Here is a 15,985-nt window from a genome sequence, read left to right as displayed (position 1 = left end):
TGAGCCGCTGCTCTGGCCTCCTCAGTAGGTAATTTTGAATGCCCTTGTTTCTCACCTCTAGTACTTCCTCACGTGGTGCCAACTTTTCAATCTTGTCATTCCTTGTAAAGCCTTTATTTCCACCATTGTCCTGTGATGAATGGAGGACAAGAAGAAATAACTTCTTTGCTTGTAGCGAGTTATGAAACCTACGGCACCACATACTATTTCTGGAACCCCTCAAGGTGGAGGGCGGTGATGAACAAGCCGATGTGGCATCCTATACTCTGTTGAGCTGTTCCCCATCATCATCAGCACCTTATGTCCTGGTGGCTCTGCCATGAGGATTGGCTGGGGCTCCTATAGCAGCCTCGTCTTTGCTACATATATATTGATGCCACCTTGGCGTGTCCTGGTATTTGGGATCATCTAGGAGTGGAAGCCACTGCACTACTCTCACACTGTGGGCTTTACTTTGGCATGTGTGTGAGGACAGGGCCTGTGTGGCCCCATGAGTGTCTCCTGTGTGTGAGGACAGGGGCAACATGGCCCTGTGAGTGTCCCCTGTGTGCCGTACTCCACTCCACTGCCCTTGGCCTCCCTCGGCTACCCCATGTTGATGGTGCTCTTGGGGCTTTGAATGTTACCCATGCGGGTGGCGCCGTCCAGACCCCGCTGTCCCCCCGGTTTGCCCAGGGTTTATTGTCTCCTTCCCACTCCTTCTATGCCCGTCTCCCTCCTGTCATTGTCCCTCTCCCCCAGCAGAGACATCCAGGTGGCTCCTGGCACTCATGGGGCACTGGCCCCTGTCCCTCTGGCTGCTGTTTATCTTGAGGTTTATTCTTCTGTTTCCTTGTCACCTGTGCCTCTGACCTCTGCTCCCAGGCACCCTCTCTTCCTCCTCAGGTTTGTTAGGCCTTCTTCTGGTTTTCAATCCCTGCACATACATCCTCCCTTCTCCCCGAGAGGATACTTACACATATTTATTTGAGGGTTTTTTTTTTTTTTTTTTTTTTTTTTTTTGGTAACTCGTTAGGGCCTTTTTGCTCATTTATCACTTTGGTCTTCTGTTTTGGGCTGCTGATTTTCTTTATCTGAGGATAATTCCATTTTCGCCCACATCAGTGAGTGTGTTGATGAATGCTGGTGACATGTGGACACGGGCGATTTCGGATCTCTCCGCCGGGCTGGTCCTCATGCAGGTGCTTTTGTGACAAGGTGGCCACAGTGCTGCTGCCCCGGGGACCCTGCTTGTTTCCACTGGCGGAGGGCAGGAAACTCCAGGGGCCCAAATAGAGCTTCATGAGTCATTCATTTTAAACTCTACGGACTTGTTTCGTTTCAATTTACTTGTTTTGTGAAAACTTAATTTTTTCTTAGGCTTGAATCCTTTTCCTGTGTTTTGTTTAGATGTGTGTATGGAGGAAGAGGAGGAGAATTCTGAAAGGAGCGCCTCCCGAAAAGCTCGTCCTGAGGTCATCACTTTTACCGAGGAGGAGACAGCACAGTTGGCCAAGATTCGGCCGCAGGAGAGCGCCACCGTGTCCGAGCAGGTCCTAGTGCAGTCAGCAGCGGAGAAGGACCGCATCAGTGAGATGAAGGACAGGCAGGCAGAGCTGGAGGCCGAGCCCAAGTATGCCAACTGCTGCTCCTACTGCCCCAAGAGCTTCAAGAAGCCCAGTGACCTGGTGAGGTGAGGCCGGCCAGCGCCATTCTGGGGCTTGCAAGAAGCATGTGCATGCGCCTCGGTCCTTTTGCCATGGCCAGGGAGGTCCGCTGTGGGAGCTGGTGCCTCCCGAGAGGCTGATTTGTTCCTGATGTGGCGGTTGTAAGCTACTGTAAATTCTGGGGCTTCTGGTCAGGCTCATCTGGAATGTTGGTTAGAACCCATGTGTTCTGAAAAAAAAAAAAAAAAGAACCCATGTGTTCTGTAGATGCACATGTCTGCACGACTGTGGTCTACAGCAGCCCCTCCCCCTGTGGTTTGTTAGATCCCTGTGGTCACCATGATCCCTGGGTGAGCGACCCGCTTCCTGATCTTTGTGACAAGGCCGTGGTAGCCTAGTGCGTGTTCATGTGTCATTTATTACCGAGTGTTGTTTTAATTGTTCTACTTTATTGTCAGTCATCGTTAATCTCTTGCTGCACCTATTTTAGAAATTAAACCCTATGATAAGTATTATGTATGTGCAGAAAAAAACAGTATCCATAGGGTGCGGTACATCCATGCATCCAGGCATCCCCTGGGAGTGTCATAATGTATCTCCTGAGGGTAAGGGGGGCCAGCCACTGGAGGTAAAAAAAAAAAAAAAAAAATTATTGAGGATGACATGGTGCCAGGTTTGCAGAGTGCATCAAGGACCTGCTACCCCCAGGAGTGCTGTCTACATAGGGAGCACCTGGCGGAGTAGACGGTGATGGTGTCATGGGACAGCATGTGATTGAGCCCAGTCAGCCCGATAGCGCGTGAGGTCAGGTGCAGCGGGATGGTAAGGAATGGACTCAGGACCCTGAGGGCCATGGGGAGGCACAGCCCGGGGAAACGACATGGAGGTAGAATGTTCTGTGGCACAACATAGGATACTTGGGTTTTGCTCGAGGAGAGAGCTAATAGGTGGAAGGTATAGGGCAGCATAACGCAGGGAGGGGCAGTTAGAATTTCAAGGAGGGTGATGGAGCAGGGATGCTGTCTGACTCCTCCCGACTCCCAGAGCCTCCCTCCTGACTGCAGAGTGGGTGGGAGAAGCGGGTGGCACAATGGTTCCTGCCCAGTGAGAGTGGAAGGTGATGGCCAGCCTGCACATGTCTTCCCTTGTGGGAAGGGAAGAACACCAGTGAGGGGGGTGGTGAGAGTGAGGTGGGTGAGCGGGATTAGAGTGAGCCCACAGGGAGCTGGCAGCATCCCTTCTGGGCACGCCCCAGAGGTCAGGGGATGTGATCCAGGCCGGGGAGTAACACAGCAGAGTGTACAGCAGGGAGAGGGCCAGGCGCTGTGATGGAGTTGGGTGCAGCCTGGCAGGAGGGGAGCTGGGAGGGGGGCACCTGGGGCGGCTGGTGGGAGGAGCCGAATCAGCGTGGGGGCTGCTGGGGATCCCAGATGAGAACCGCACCGGGACCAGGGCTGTGGAGCTGGTGGAGGCTGTGCAGCGTGAGTGCACTCTCTGCTGCAGACCCTTGCAAGGCTGCGGGCCTGGGGATGGCACCCAGGGGATGTCCGCCAGGACACAAGGCAGAGGCAAGGAACTGCGTGGTCGTCAGCACATAGAAACACGTCTGCTTCACCACATGGAGGGGGCTCAGCCATAAGTGTGGGACAGCTCACAGCTGATTGATCTTGTTCAGTCCTGCATTTAAACATCGTGGGAAGGTGCCGGGCAGAGATGACAGGGAAGCAGAACAAAACCAAAGCATGGCCCAGGAGCCTTCAAGTGGACACAGTCCTTCCTGTTCCCCAGAGACAGCCAGCAACAGTTTCTTGGGAACTTTTTTCCAGAAATGTCCACATATATGTCAACATTAAGTTCTGCAATTTTATTTTTTGTCATTTTTACATATTGGGTCTGAGACATCTTTGTTAGTACCTGTACAGTTATTACTTTCTTGTTAATGGTGACATCATGTTCTGTGGTGGAGGGACAGCAAAGTGTATCCAGTAAACCCCTGTATGAACATGTAGCTTTCCATGTTTGATGACTACACCAGTAGTACATGAGTACGTCATGAGCACTACACAAGTATTTTATGAGCACTACGGGAGTCTTACATGAGCACTATGGGAGTCCTACATGAGCACTACATGCAGACTTCGTGAGCACTACACAAGCACTGCATGTGTATTTCATGAGCACTACATGAGTACTTCATAAGAACTACATGAGTACTTCATGAGTACTCAGGAGTATTCCATAAGTATTACATGAGCATACACAAGTACTTCACAAGCACTACAGGAGTGAGCACTACATGAGTACTACATGACTATTTCATAAGTAGTACACAAGCACTACGTGAGCACTGCAGGAGTACCAAATGTGCACTACATGAGTACTTCACAAACACTACAGGAGTGTTAAACACGTACTATAGGAGAGTACTGCGTTGAGTGTGCACCTGCGTGAGTGTCGGGCCAATGCTGACAGATGCCACCAGCTGGCCTCCAGACAGTCTGTGTCTGAGTGATCCCAGACTGCCCCCTGCCCAGGCCCTCATCAGACTGATGGGGGAAATGATACCTTACCATTTTAAATCACTCTTTTTTAAATGTTGAGCCTGGATGAAACCCTTCTGTGGAGCTTTTATCCGTGCATGTTTCTTCTCTGAGTCTTGCGTTGCCTGTTCTTCCACTGATGAGACTACTGTTCTCATCATCTTGAGGTTGACCAGCACTCTTTGGTTTTAAAGGAAGCACTGTTTTCATTGGCCTTGCAGATTTTTTTTTTTTTTTTTTTTTTTTTTTTTTGCTTTCTTCTGGATTTGTTTGTGGCGTTTTTGTGTAGAGTGAAGATTAAAAATGGTTTTATTTGGCCAAATTTACTCAGCCTGTACTAATACATAATTTTCATTTATAAGGGTAGTTATGAGGTTGTTTGTAAATGTATGTAAAATTAAAATGAAAAATACTTAATTGCAAATGCTTTGTGCTTTCTGGCTAGGCATGTTCGGATCCACACTGGAGAAAAGCCATACAAATGTGATGAATGCGGGAAGAGCTTTACTGTTAAGTCCACCCTAGACTGCCATGTGAAGACGCACACAGGTAAGGGTGAGCACCTGCATCCTATATACGGGACTTACGATGGCTTTATATTTGTTCCTGTGTATCTTGCCCACAGAGATACTTTCAAAATCATAGAAAGCTTAAAAATCATGAATCATGAAGAAGTGGGTGTAGAAGGATTTTTGATTCCTGACCTGGGGAATACGATCCAGTTAACGCTGGAAATGGAGCTGGGTCTCAATGCCAGGTTATAGCTTGTCTTCTATTCTTATTCAGACTTGAACACTTCTGTTAAGAAAATTGCTTCTTAGTCTCATTTAGGCCAAAAGAGATTTGGTTTGTTGAGATTTTACAAGATCTGATGATTGAGCAAATCTGATTGCAGTTATCGGGTAATAATTCTTTTTATGTGGGGAAGAAAGGTCATAAAGGAAAAACAATGTACAGTTTAAGTGGCCATTTTTTTCTTCATCTCATTTGGGGAACTGAAGGTGAATTGTCCTCATGAACATGTATTGAGGCTTTGCTTCTTGGTGTGCACAGGCTGTCCCAGTGGGAAGGGGGCAGGGGTAGGCTCTGCACCTCTGCCGGGATGGAGGTCTGTCTCCACTTTGAGCCACTTCTCTGAGCCTCCAGGTATTGCATAGAAAGACGCACATAGCAAACATCAGGAAATGGTAGAGGATTATGGTCCTCGAACTGATTTATGTTCTTAATTTTTGGTTACCAGCAGAACTGACCAAAAACATACAAAGGAAGTTTTACACATTTATGTAAAGGCCTATGATTTTTTTGGTAGGTTAACAATTGGAATTAAATGGATATGTGAGTTGATGTGTCTTCTGTGGGGAGTGTCTCCTGTCGCTTTGTTAGGCACTGTGTGTTGGTCCCTCTTGGGTGATTACTGTGAGCTGCCGAAGACCAGGAGGGGCCTGTTCTGTGTCCCAGGTCTGGTGCCAGTGGTGTTCAGGATGACTCACACGTGCCAGGATGCAGGGTTCGTTCCCCTGCAGAGGAATAGAAAGAAAAGTCTCTGTGAGGGAAACAGCTTTCAAGCTGCCTCCTCCTCTCTGGGATCCTTGGGTGAGCTGTGTGGCCCCCGAGCAGGTTGGGAGAGCTGGCCTCCCTGGTCTGGGGTGAGTCCTGGCATGCCCGCCTTGGGGAATAAAAGTCAGTATTGGTTTTTGGGAGCCATAGAAGAAAACAGAAAACCAGAGGCCTTTGTCCTCCCAGAGCCTCTCCAGGGCAGAGTAGGCGGGTGACAGGGCACACAGGTCACCTCCATGGCCTTCATCACGGCCTGAACACCAGAAAAGAGCTGGAGTACCAGGGGTGAGTGTGTGACCTACACTGGTGGCTCTGGGAGCCCAGAGCTCATTCTGTAGGGTGCTGTCCCCCTGCGCAGCATGCTGGGTGCCCCCGTGCAGAAGATGGAGAGGTGCCAAGACATGCATGTGTCCCTTGTGCATAGAGGTGCGGGTGACAGCGCCGCAGAGCTGAACTGCTCGGGGACCCTTCTGTTGGCTTCTGTCCAGGTTCAGGGTGGGCAGCAGTGCTCGGGTGCTGTGACAGCGCTGGACTCACTTTGGAGCCCCCACACATACTTGGGAGTCTCTGCAGCAGCCCTCCTCCCTCGTGGGCATCCTGTGCGAGCGCGAGGCTCTTGGCAAGCCCGTGGCCCCCAGGGTCTGCGCACCCCCGCCTGCATCTGCTGGCTGCACATGGACATAGCCCCGCTGACCCCTGGCTGGATTTTCTGCAGGTCAGAAGCTCTTCAGCTGTCACGTGTGCAGCAACGCCTTCTCGACGAAGGGCAGCCTGAAAGTACACATGCGTCTGCACACAGGAGCGAAGCCTTTCAAGTGTCCCCACTGTGAGCTACGTTTCCGTACGTCAGGGCGGAGGAAGACCCACATGCAGTTCCATTACAAGCCCGACCCCAAGAAAGCCCGGAAGCCAGTGACGCGAAGCTCATCGGAAGGCCTGCAGCCCGTGAACCTGCTCAGCCCTGCCTCCACCGACCCGAATGTGTTCATCATGAACAACTCTGTCCTAACAGGACAGTTCGATCAGAACGTGCTTCCCCAGGGGCTGGTGGGCCAGGCCCTTCTTCCTGCCTCTGTGTCAGGTGAGACGGGGAGGGGCATGCAGGGTGTGGAGCCTTTCCTTGGAAGGTCTCCAGAGAGGACAGTGGAAAGGTATGATCTCACCTTTCAGATGAGTTACCCTTGTGTTCCCTGTTCCTTCTTTCACGACATCTACTTCAGAACACTTTGACAGTTGTGTCAGCTCTCTCTCACTGGTTTGCATGTGCTTTTCCTCTGCATCCTCACAGACTTAATAGTGAGGTATATTATTTATAACCCTTCATTAACATGTGTGTGGACACAGGGGCATTCTCTCCTGCTCTTGGGTGCCCTACTGATTGAAAAGTATTATATCTTAGCCATTTATGTGTATTGTGTACTTACACAGAGTGACTCTTACTGGCTGTCAGACTTCTCGTGTGGCTTTCTTTCTGTTTATGTGACCTGTGGAGTAATTAAAGCCCGAAAAATCATGATTATTAGTTGGGGCTCATCAGTATCCTCTCTTGGAGCTGAGTTTGTGGATGTGTTTAAATTGGATAGTGTTACTAATATATTTCAAAGCATTTGTTTTGTGTTGAGTTAGATAAGGTACCGTGCAGTATGAGGTAAGCATTAGTGTTTGATAACTAGGTCACATGGATGCATGTATCAAACGGGTATATAACAAGCCCTGTAGGAGAATGAGGATTTTTCCTGTTGGAGTTTTTCCAATATACAGCCCTCCACGTTGTCTCTGCAGCTGGTGGTGACTGGACAGTGTCTCTGACAGACGGGAGCCTGACCACACTGGAGGGCATACAATTACAGCTGGCCGCTAACTTAGTTGGCCCAAATGTTCAGATCTCTGGAATCGATGCCTCCAGCATTAATAACATCACGTTACAGGTACGACAGTGCTGTGTGTCCCAGGCTTGTATGTGGTCAGAGTTGTACCGAAGCATGAACTTTCTGTGACAAGTATCTCTGTTGCCTTTCAGATTGATCCAAGTATTTTGCAGCAGACATTACAGCAGGGCAACTTGCTTACGCAGCCACTGCCAGGGGAGCCCGGCTTGGCCTCACAGAACAGCTCTCTCCAGACACAGGACAGCACGGTCCCAGCCAGTGTTGTCATTCAGCCCATCCCCGGCCTGTCCTTACAGCCCACAGTGACCTCTGCCAGTCTGACCATTGGCCCGCTGTCCGAGCAGGACCCAGTGATGACCACCAGCAGCAGTGGTAAGTGAGAGCCCTTGGCGCCCATTGCTGGCCCAGCAGGAGGGAGGCCCAGCTGTTTGTGGACAGACACATGTTTGCACTTAGGACACTGTGGTACTACTTTTGTCTTTGGAAAGCTCACCAAACAAATAAATGTCCTAAGCATATATAAGCTTTCCCACTGAGAAGTGATGCTTATTCACCGTATGCACACAGATGGCTGCCCACATGCAGCTCCTGTGGTCCTGTTGGCTGCCGATTTCTTTGTAAGACTCTCTTGTCTTTCTGGATGAGGGAATCAGAGATAACTGATGTTTTATTTAGAATCTTCTTTTGAAATAATAATTTCATTAAATATTAAGTATTTTTAATATAAAAAAGGAAAAGTTACTATTTTTTTTAAACCCAGGTTTGCTTTGTTTTATAATGATGACCAGGGACACAAGACCTCTCTCAGGTGATGACATCGCAAGGCCTGGTGTCCACCTCCAGTGGCCCCCACGAGATCACCCTGACCATTAACAACTCGAGCCTGAGCCAGGTGTTGGCTCAGGCTGCCGGACCCACGGCTGCGTCGTCCTCGGGCTCTCCCCAGGAAATTACCTTGACCATCTCAGGTTAGTCACTTCATATTTTAAACCTCCTTTTCCCTGCAATTTGAGTAGATCTTATTTATGTGTATGGGTATACTATATATATTTTTTTTTCAACACTGAGTTTTACATAAAGCCAGTGCTCAATAAGTGTTTATAATATATGTGGGAAATTTAAGTTTAATGATATAGTGTCACAGTTCAAATCTAATACCAGAAATTAGAAATGAGAGTTACTCATGTCATTTCCATGTGAATCTTGTGTGGTCATGATTTGGTTGGTGAAGAGCAGGAAGCTGTAGCTTCTTTGTCCACTTTCCTGCTCCCTTAAACTGGAGATGTGTGACTGGGATAACTGGTACGAGGACATTCTGGATGCCTTCCCTCCTTCTCAGACTTCTGCATAGATTGTGTAGAGCAATGTGAAATGTGCTGAGGGGCACCGAGAAGTCTATAAACGGGTAGAAAATACCCTCTGGGAGTGTAAGTCACTTGAACCTGGCAAACTAACCCTGTTGTGTCGGCCACCAAGTTACGGCATCCCTGTTTTGGGGCTGTCACATTCATGATCGGGTGGTCCTCCTGGGTCATTGATTCTCGCAGCACGTCCTGATCTAGGTCAGCCCGCAACACATATTACAGGTGTGCCTTGCCCTCATGACTGGGACATGGTGGGATTTTCAGTTATTCTTTAGGAAGTCTGTTTTTCCATTAGCATGTATAATTATAAATGCCGTCCCTGCTAGAAAACAGTTATTGCTTCAGTGAAGTTTTGTGGACTTTTGGCAGCTTAGAAGTCATTGAAAAAGAAATTATTAAACCTTGAGTAAAAGGCAAGGATTGTGCTGAAGCTCCCCAAATTCTCTAGTACCTCTCTACTGATGCCCACTTACCTGATGTGTCAGCAGGGAGGCAAAAGTGATACCCATGTACTCTGAACTTTCATCCACAGGCCTTTCGAGGATGGCTCTGTTGTGCTGATAAAAGTACTGCAATTCTCAGTGTGCCTGTGCCCATGCCCACCGTGCACAGCTGCTTTCCTGTTTCTGTGTCTTTAGAGTGGCGTGAGGATGCCAATGGTGATGGAGCGGAGTATGGCGTCCTTCTGTCTGTCAGTGCTTTTCTAGTTGCCTTGCTTTATGCCTCACTCGACAGCAGATGTTTTTAAACTAGCTTGCCTGTGTCCAGGCTTCCCAAAGTGTTCAGGTTGGGTTTCGCTGATGTGTCAGCACATTTTCCAGGTCTCATGTTCTTGCTCGTTTCCGTACAGTTTAGTCACAGTGTGTGGTCCTCTAGCTGTGGCAGCTGGCATGCACAGGTGTAGAGAGCCCAGGGCTGGTCCCCTCCAGCGGGCGAGCGAGCCCCGAAGGTTGTGGTGCGGGGAGCCCTCACCCAGGAGAGCCCCAGCCTCACCGTTTCCCTGAGCCCCTGTGGTGGCCTGACTGCGTTAAGGGAGGTTCTGGGATCCACTCATGAAGCCTCTTTCATCCACTAAACATGTTTACCGCCCCTGGTGGGTCCACTGCGTTGGGAAGCTTTGCAACTCAGTTGAAGTTTTATTCAACAAAGTGCGTAGCTTTGAGTGTTTAAATATTGAATTAAAGTAGAACTCTTTACAAGTACTTAAAATGCTTTATGGCTTAGAAAGTGTGAACAAATACTGTCACTGAGGGACAATGTATCTTATGGTCTTTTCGTTCTTTTCTGTAAATATTATCACAAATGAAAGGGCTTTCATTTTAATGGGATGTTGTTAAATGTTTAACCTGCTTGCCAGGATATGAATGAATGTGTTACTTTCTGATATCACAATATGAATTTCCATTTAGGTCAAGATCTTATTCAGCACAATGCTCATGGAAGTAGTGAAGTGAATGGGAGCATACGCTTGTCAGCCCCCGCTGCCACTCAGTCTACAGGTGCCACCCTGACCATCAGCAGCGACCAGCTGCTCTCACAGGGTGCAACGCTAAACTCCTCAGGTACGCAGCCAGTGCCTCGGCCTCCAGAGGCCTTCTCAGGGCACACCGTCAGTGCCAGGAAGGCAGCCGTTCGCTCTTGAGGCCAGTGTACCAGCTGCATGTCTGTCTTCGGTGTCCCGTGCTGATCTCTGAGTACAGATTCTGTAGACTAGTCAGCCAGTTGGTAGCTCTTCTTACTGAAGAACATGAGCGAATAACTGTATGCAGGTACACAGGTATGTGTGTTGTTGCGTGTGAACGTTGTGAGGACTCCGTATTGAGGCTGCCCCTGCCTTCCATGCGGGGAGCTGCCAGCTTCTCACTTCGTGCCTGGCGCGAGAAGGCATCTCTGTGAGGTTTTGAAGTGTACACTTTGACAAATAAAAGTAAATGAGCTCCAGTAAAATAAGTTACAGACTCACAAGGACTCGTTAGCAGTTTACCATGACATGCCTGTCTGGTTTTCCTTATCTCGTATTTTATTAATTTCATAGTCCTCTTATTTTCCAACTCTATATACTAGTTTTTGAGAAAAAATTTAATTTTCAGATACATTTGTAGCTACAGGTAGGCTATTTTTTTCATGCTTATTTGAAATGCTTTCTTACGCAGTAATTCATTTCTTCAGTAAAAGACTGTAAGTGTACCGGGTGGGAAGAACTGTACTAAATCTGGGAAATGATCCTGAACAGGGCACACAGTCCCTTCGCATCTGGCTCCTAGGAACTAATGGAGCACAGACATTACTGAGGAATCTGGAAAACATTGTGAAGTATGGCCGTAATGAAGAATAAGGAGAGCAGATCATAGGTCCTAGGGGGGATGTGACCTGGAGGGGATGGCTTCTGTGAGAGTGGGGCTCTGGGAGTGTGGGGCGTGTACCCGGAGAGGTAGGGCAGTGCTGAACAGGAACCCATGAGCCAGGCAGGGTGGCATGTGGTAAGGCTCAATGGGACATCCCCAGGGGCCATGGGCCATTCAGCACATAAGAGGAACTTTTGTCCCCCCCTCTTGTCCACAAAAGCACACACTGATGCCTGAGTGGTTAAAGACTTTGTCTGAATCCCGTATTGGCAGATCCAAACTCTGGATTTCTGGCCTATGATGTTTCGATTGTGTCTCTGCTGTCAGTGTTTTTGTGGGCCAGCATGAGTGGTTGTCGTGCTCTGGTGTGGGCTCTGTTCTGGAAGGTTAGCAGTTCACGCTCTCCCCGGCTGCTTCCCTGGGGAGTGCGCTGGCTGTCAGTGGTGGGATCCTGCGTCTCCCTGAAAGCTCTACTTGACCTCTTTACTGCATCCTTGGCAGATGGATGGAAAGACTTGTAGGGTTTAGGTGTTTTAATTTAAAGGGAGTGGTTTTTGTGCTATTTTGGTGATCCTGGATGTTTGCTGGTGCAGCAGATGGTGTCATTTATAGTGGGAGTTGTTGTGAATGGGGATGGAGAAGTGGATGAAATGAGGACATGGGCACCCTGAGGGCTTTACACTGCCATCCTCTTGTTGGTTGGACACAAGGTGGCTCACCTCCACACCTGGCGATGGAGTTTCACATTGCTGGGGAGTCTGCACATAGCGGCGCTTGTGTCAGGCTGCTCTGTGGGACACCTGGGTGGCTCAGGGTGTGATCCTGGGGTCCTGGGATAGAGACACATCAGGCTCCCCGCAGGGAGCCTGCTTCTCCCTCTGCCTGTGTCTCTGCCTCTCTCTCTGTGCCTTATGAATAAATATTTAAAAAAAGAAAAGGCTGAAAAAAAAATAAAATAAAAAAAGAAAAGGCTGCTCTGTATGATGCACTGATGTTTCTTAAGAACAACACACGTTCCCATTTTTCCTGATTTAATTTTTTTCTCTCCTTTAGACTTACTGTCTTAGAGACAACCAAGTGTATGTCTTCCCTTTAGTGTAACTTGGTGCTTTATTTAACATTTTTTTATTTAATATTTTTTTCTAAAGAATTTAGTGAAATAGAAGTTGAGTTCATAATTAAAAATGTTTAATGACATAATATCAGGTATTATATATACATGGTTAATGTTCTGTGAGCAGGTCAGTGGTATTGTGTCCTCAGGTACCTTTGGCATCTTTGAATTAATCTGGATATGGGAACAGAGTCTTCATATGTTGCACTACTCAGTCATGGATAGGAGGCAGATAATTGTCAAGGTTTGTGTGTTCCATTGGTACTAGTTATAATGACGGAGCTGACCCCATGGGTATAACATGCACCCAAGATGCATACAACCAAGAGGTTGCATCTTAAAAAGGCAGTGTTTTCCTGAGCGTCAGAGTCACTCCCAGGCCTGGCTTCAAGCCACGCCACGTAAAAATCGAAACTGAACTGAACTTGCAATTGATTACACGTGCCTTTTCTTAGAAACACAATAAAATAAAAACTCCCAATGTTCTCAGGTGCCACATAAAGTCACATAAAGTGGCGCTTGAGATCAGAGCACAACGAAGGTGCACGTGGCTGCTGTCATCTGGAGCTGTCTCCAGATGTGGTTGAGGTGTATCAGCCTCTGTGACTGCTCTGGCCCTTTGCATCTCCATGGAAGCCCTGAAAACTCAGGTGTTACCTTTTAGGTTTAGAAGTAAATGGAAGTACCGCAGACTTCCACGTGCAGGAGAGAAGCATGAGTGTGTGTTCCACTGTCGGACACGGGGTAAGGCCACCCCCAGTCTGACCCTGACAGCATCCACCACAAGATCGGACACATGTGGCTTCTCAGGACCTGGTCAGATGTGATGTGAGTGCTCTTCAGTGGCAGAAGGAGTCACTAACAGATGCTTGACAATTTAGCACAGGAATTTATCTCAAATTGGTGTTATCTTTTTGTTCTTACCTTTGTCCATTTGTTAATAGAATTTTGATGAATAAGTTATGTTTTCAGTGAAAAAAAAAAAAAACAACCCACAATTCTTTATTTCCTTCCTATGTAAGGTTATTTTACCCTTTGTTTCTTCTAGATTTAAGTATCATCAGTTACTTACTTCCCAGCAGCTCAGAGGTCTTAACATTTCCCACGTGGGGGTACATTTTATAATGAAGGAGGACATTCTCCTCACTTTCTCCTTGGGGATGAATGCCCAGGCAATGTTTCTCCCTGTTCCTGAGGCTTCCTCCCCTACCTTTATCCTAAGGAAAAACTGATCTCACATCCTTTAAACTGTTTATGAAACTTTCCAAAATTATCATATTAAGTTTTCTCAGAAGCTGTGAAAACTATTCCCAACAAATATTTAAGGTAGTGCTGAGTTTGATGACCATAAGGGATTTACTCATCCTTAAGAATAATAAGAAGACTTAATAAGAGATGACTTATTTTGAGTTAGAAGCATAAACCAAAGTAGGACTTAGATTTCTCTGATGTGGCCTCTGGAGGACTCATAGGTTCAGAGCCAGTAAATGAGGACGGAAAGTGAGAATTTTATAGTCTGTGCTCAAGTATTCAGCCTTAATTTCCAGGTTGAGAGTATTTAGTTTGAATTAAAACTGTGGTTTCTAGAGCTTTAAGTAAATATTTTTCTATAATTAAGAATCATATCTTGAACAAATGGAATTATAGCTTTTAATTAGTTATTCAGTTGCATGCTTAAGAAAACTTTGTTCTTTCCTATTCACATCACCTGTTTTGGGACTATTTGAGGATAGAAGCTCTACTTGAACTGCTGTCATCCTCTTGGTGGCAAATGTCTTGAATGGGGAGCATGGTGGAACATTGATTCATACACTTTTGGCGTCGAGGTGTGAACCCAGCATGGGCTGAGGTTAGCGTTCCCACTGACCTTTGTGTCAGGAGCATGCAGGCTTCTGTTTTCTCTTCGGATTTCTTGTGCTATATAGTCCTGACCCCCTGCTGCATTGATGATCATCAGGGAGTCGGATGATCTGGTGGGGAGCAGAGGAGAGGCCTCATCCCTTTATCTCAGGAGTTTGGGGGAGGTTTGAGGTCCTGGCCATCTGAGTAGCACTCAACCCTGTTAGCGCTTGTTTTTTCTCCTTGTAGGGATAATTCTGGTGAGCCTTTCAGCAGGTGCTTCTCTCCACTGGGCCCTTTGACGGCCCCTCCCTGATTTCCCTAGTGTTGGTGATTGAACATCCATCCACGTAGCTGGTCATCATTCTCAGGATTCTTCTTTTTAATCTCCATCTGCTCACGTTAAAACCGTCCCTGCATGCTAGTCTGCAAGAGCGAGTCAGGGTGTGTGGAGGTGGCGTCAGGAGAACCCGAGGCCGACCATGTACTGGTAACTGGAGTGCTTAGAACATACACCCTCCACAAATCCACACTCCTCCGGTCCTAGCAGTCCTAGCAGTCCACTCTGCGCAGAGGCTCAGCAAGGTGGGAGGGGTCTGACGAGGTGGTCTATGGAGCCCCGGTGGCTGCTACAGAGCAGAGACTCCTAGCCTCCTAATGGTTATACTGCTTTTGAAGGTTCCAGGTCTGTGCAGCACAGTGTGGGACTCCAAGAGTGTGGATCTATGGAGGCATTGTATTTGGAGGACTCCAGTTACAAGTAAGTAACCTAGTTTCCCTGTTGGCCCCTGACTCCGTGCAGAGGCTCTGGGCTAATGTGGCCCGAGTCACAGCAGAGTATCCACGGGAGTCTCTTTTTGTTTTGTTTTTAAACCTAATTAGGAAATAGAGTTTTCACCTTTTACTTTGGTTAACCATCTTGGGGTCTGTAGCACCCAGCCCAGCGGCTGACACAGTGGGTGATAAGTCACGTTTGTTAGATGAATGGAAGGATAGATGGTGAGAAGTGTATGCGTGTGTGTGTGTGTGTGTACACGCATGTGCATGTGTGTTATGCTTACAAGTAAAACCTCAAAAACCTGTTTTCTGTTGGTGCCTGCCACAGGACTTTGAGAATCCCGTGCTCAGCCCATCTCACTGGCTGCATGAGTTTCTGTTTTGTAGAAGAAAAGGCCTTTCTTTGCCTGACTCTGTCCCAGATAGCTTCCTTTCTCTTATCATTAGATATCAGGGCAAAATACTATAATGTGTTGTTGTCTTTTCCAAAGAGAAATAGGATGTCATGGCAGGATAAGTTAGTATTTAAAGGGTTGAATGAGGTTTATTTTAGAATAAGCAGACATGAGGAGGGTAAGGGGGCCTTAGCAGATATGGTGCAGTGTAGGCTGTGGAGCTGATTGGTGCTCAGTGGGTCCCATTTGGTTCCTCTCTGGTCCTAGATGGGACAGTGTCCTGGAAATCGTTGGCAGTTTCCTTCTGCTGTAGATGTAGTGACTAGGACTGTAGGGTCACATTTTTACTCTTTTACCGTTTTTTTCTTGATATTATACTTAAGCAGAGTGTATTTACGCATAAAGATATTCAGAAACTGTAGAAGCCTTGCCATAAAATTGGAATGAAAGATTCTATGATTATCTTGATGTAACTTCAAAAGCTTAGGTAAACATAAATGCTGACTATGACAGATTAGT

At 47.5% G+C, this 15,985-nt stretch overlaps 1 protein-coding gene across 8 annotated transcripts in view; it reads left to right on the top strand.

Moving 5' to 3' along the window:
- Positions 1–15,985, top strand: part of LOC129514548 (zinc finger protein 236) — a 108,066-nt gene that overhangs the window by 74,828 nt on the left and 17,253 nt on the right. For 6 of the 8 annotated variants that reach the window (XM_055333217.1, XM_055333215.1, XM_055333221.1 and 3 more), the window contains 7 exons: positions 1,390–1,672; positions 4,632–4,735; positions 6,459–6,824; positions 7,526–7,671; positions 7,764–8,004; positions 8,421–8,600; positions 10,406–10,558. In XM_055333217.1, the coding sequence (XP_055189192.1) occupies positions 1,390–1,672; positions 4,632–4,735; positions 6,459–6,824; positions 7,526–7,671; positions 7,764–8,004; positions 8,421–8,600; positions 10,406–10,558 (1,473 nt within the window). Of the gene's footprint in view, positions 1–1,389; positions 1,673–4,631; positions 4,736–6,458; positions 6,825–7,525; positions 7,672–7,763; positions 8,005–8,420; positions 8,601–10,405; positions 10,559–14,972; positions 15,055–15,985 lie in introns of all 8 variants that reach the window. The other 2 variants (XM_055333220.1, XM_055333222.1) reach the window with 1 other exon arrangement.

This window comes from Nyctereutes procyonoides, unplaced genomic scaffold (assembly GCF_905146905.1).
Source record: "Nyctereutes procyonoides isolate TBG_1078 unplaced genomic scaffold, NYPRO_anot_genome, whole genome shotgun sequence".
Classification (NCBI taxonomy): Eukaryota; Metazoa; Chordata; class Mammalia; order Carnivora; family Canidae; genus Nyctereutes; species Nyctereutes procyonoides.
The sequence above is the reverse complement of the archived record's forward strand: the minus strand, read 5'-3'. Positions and strand labels throughout refer to the sequence as shown.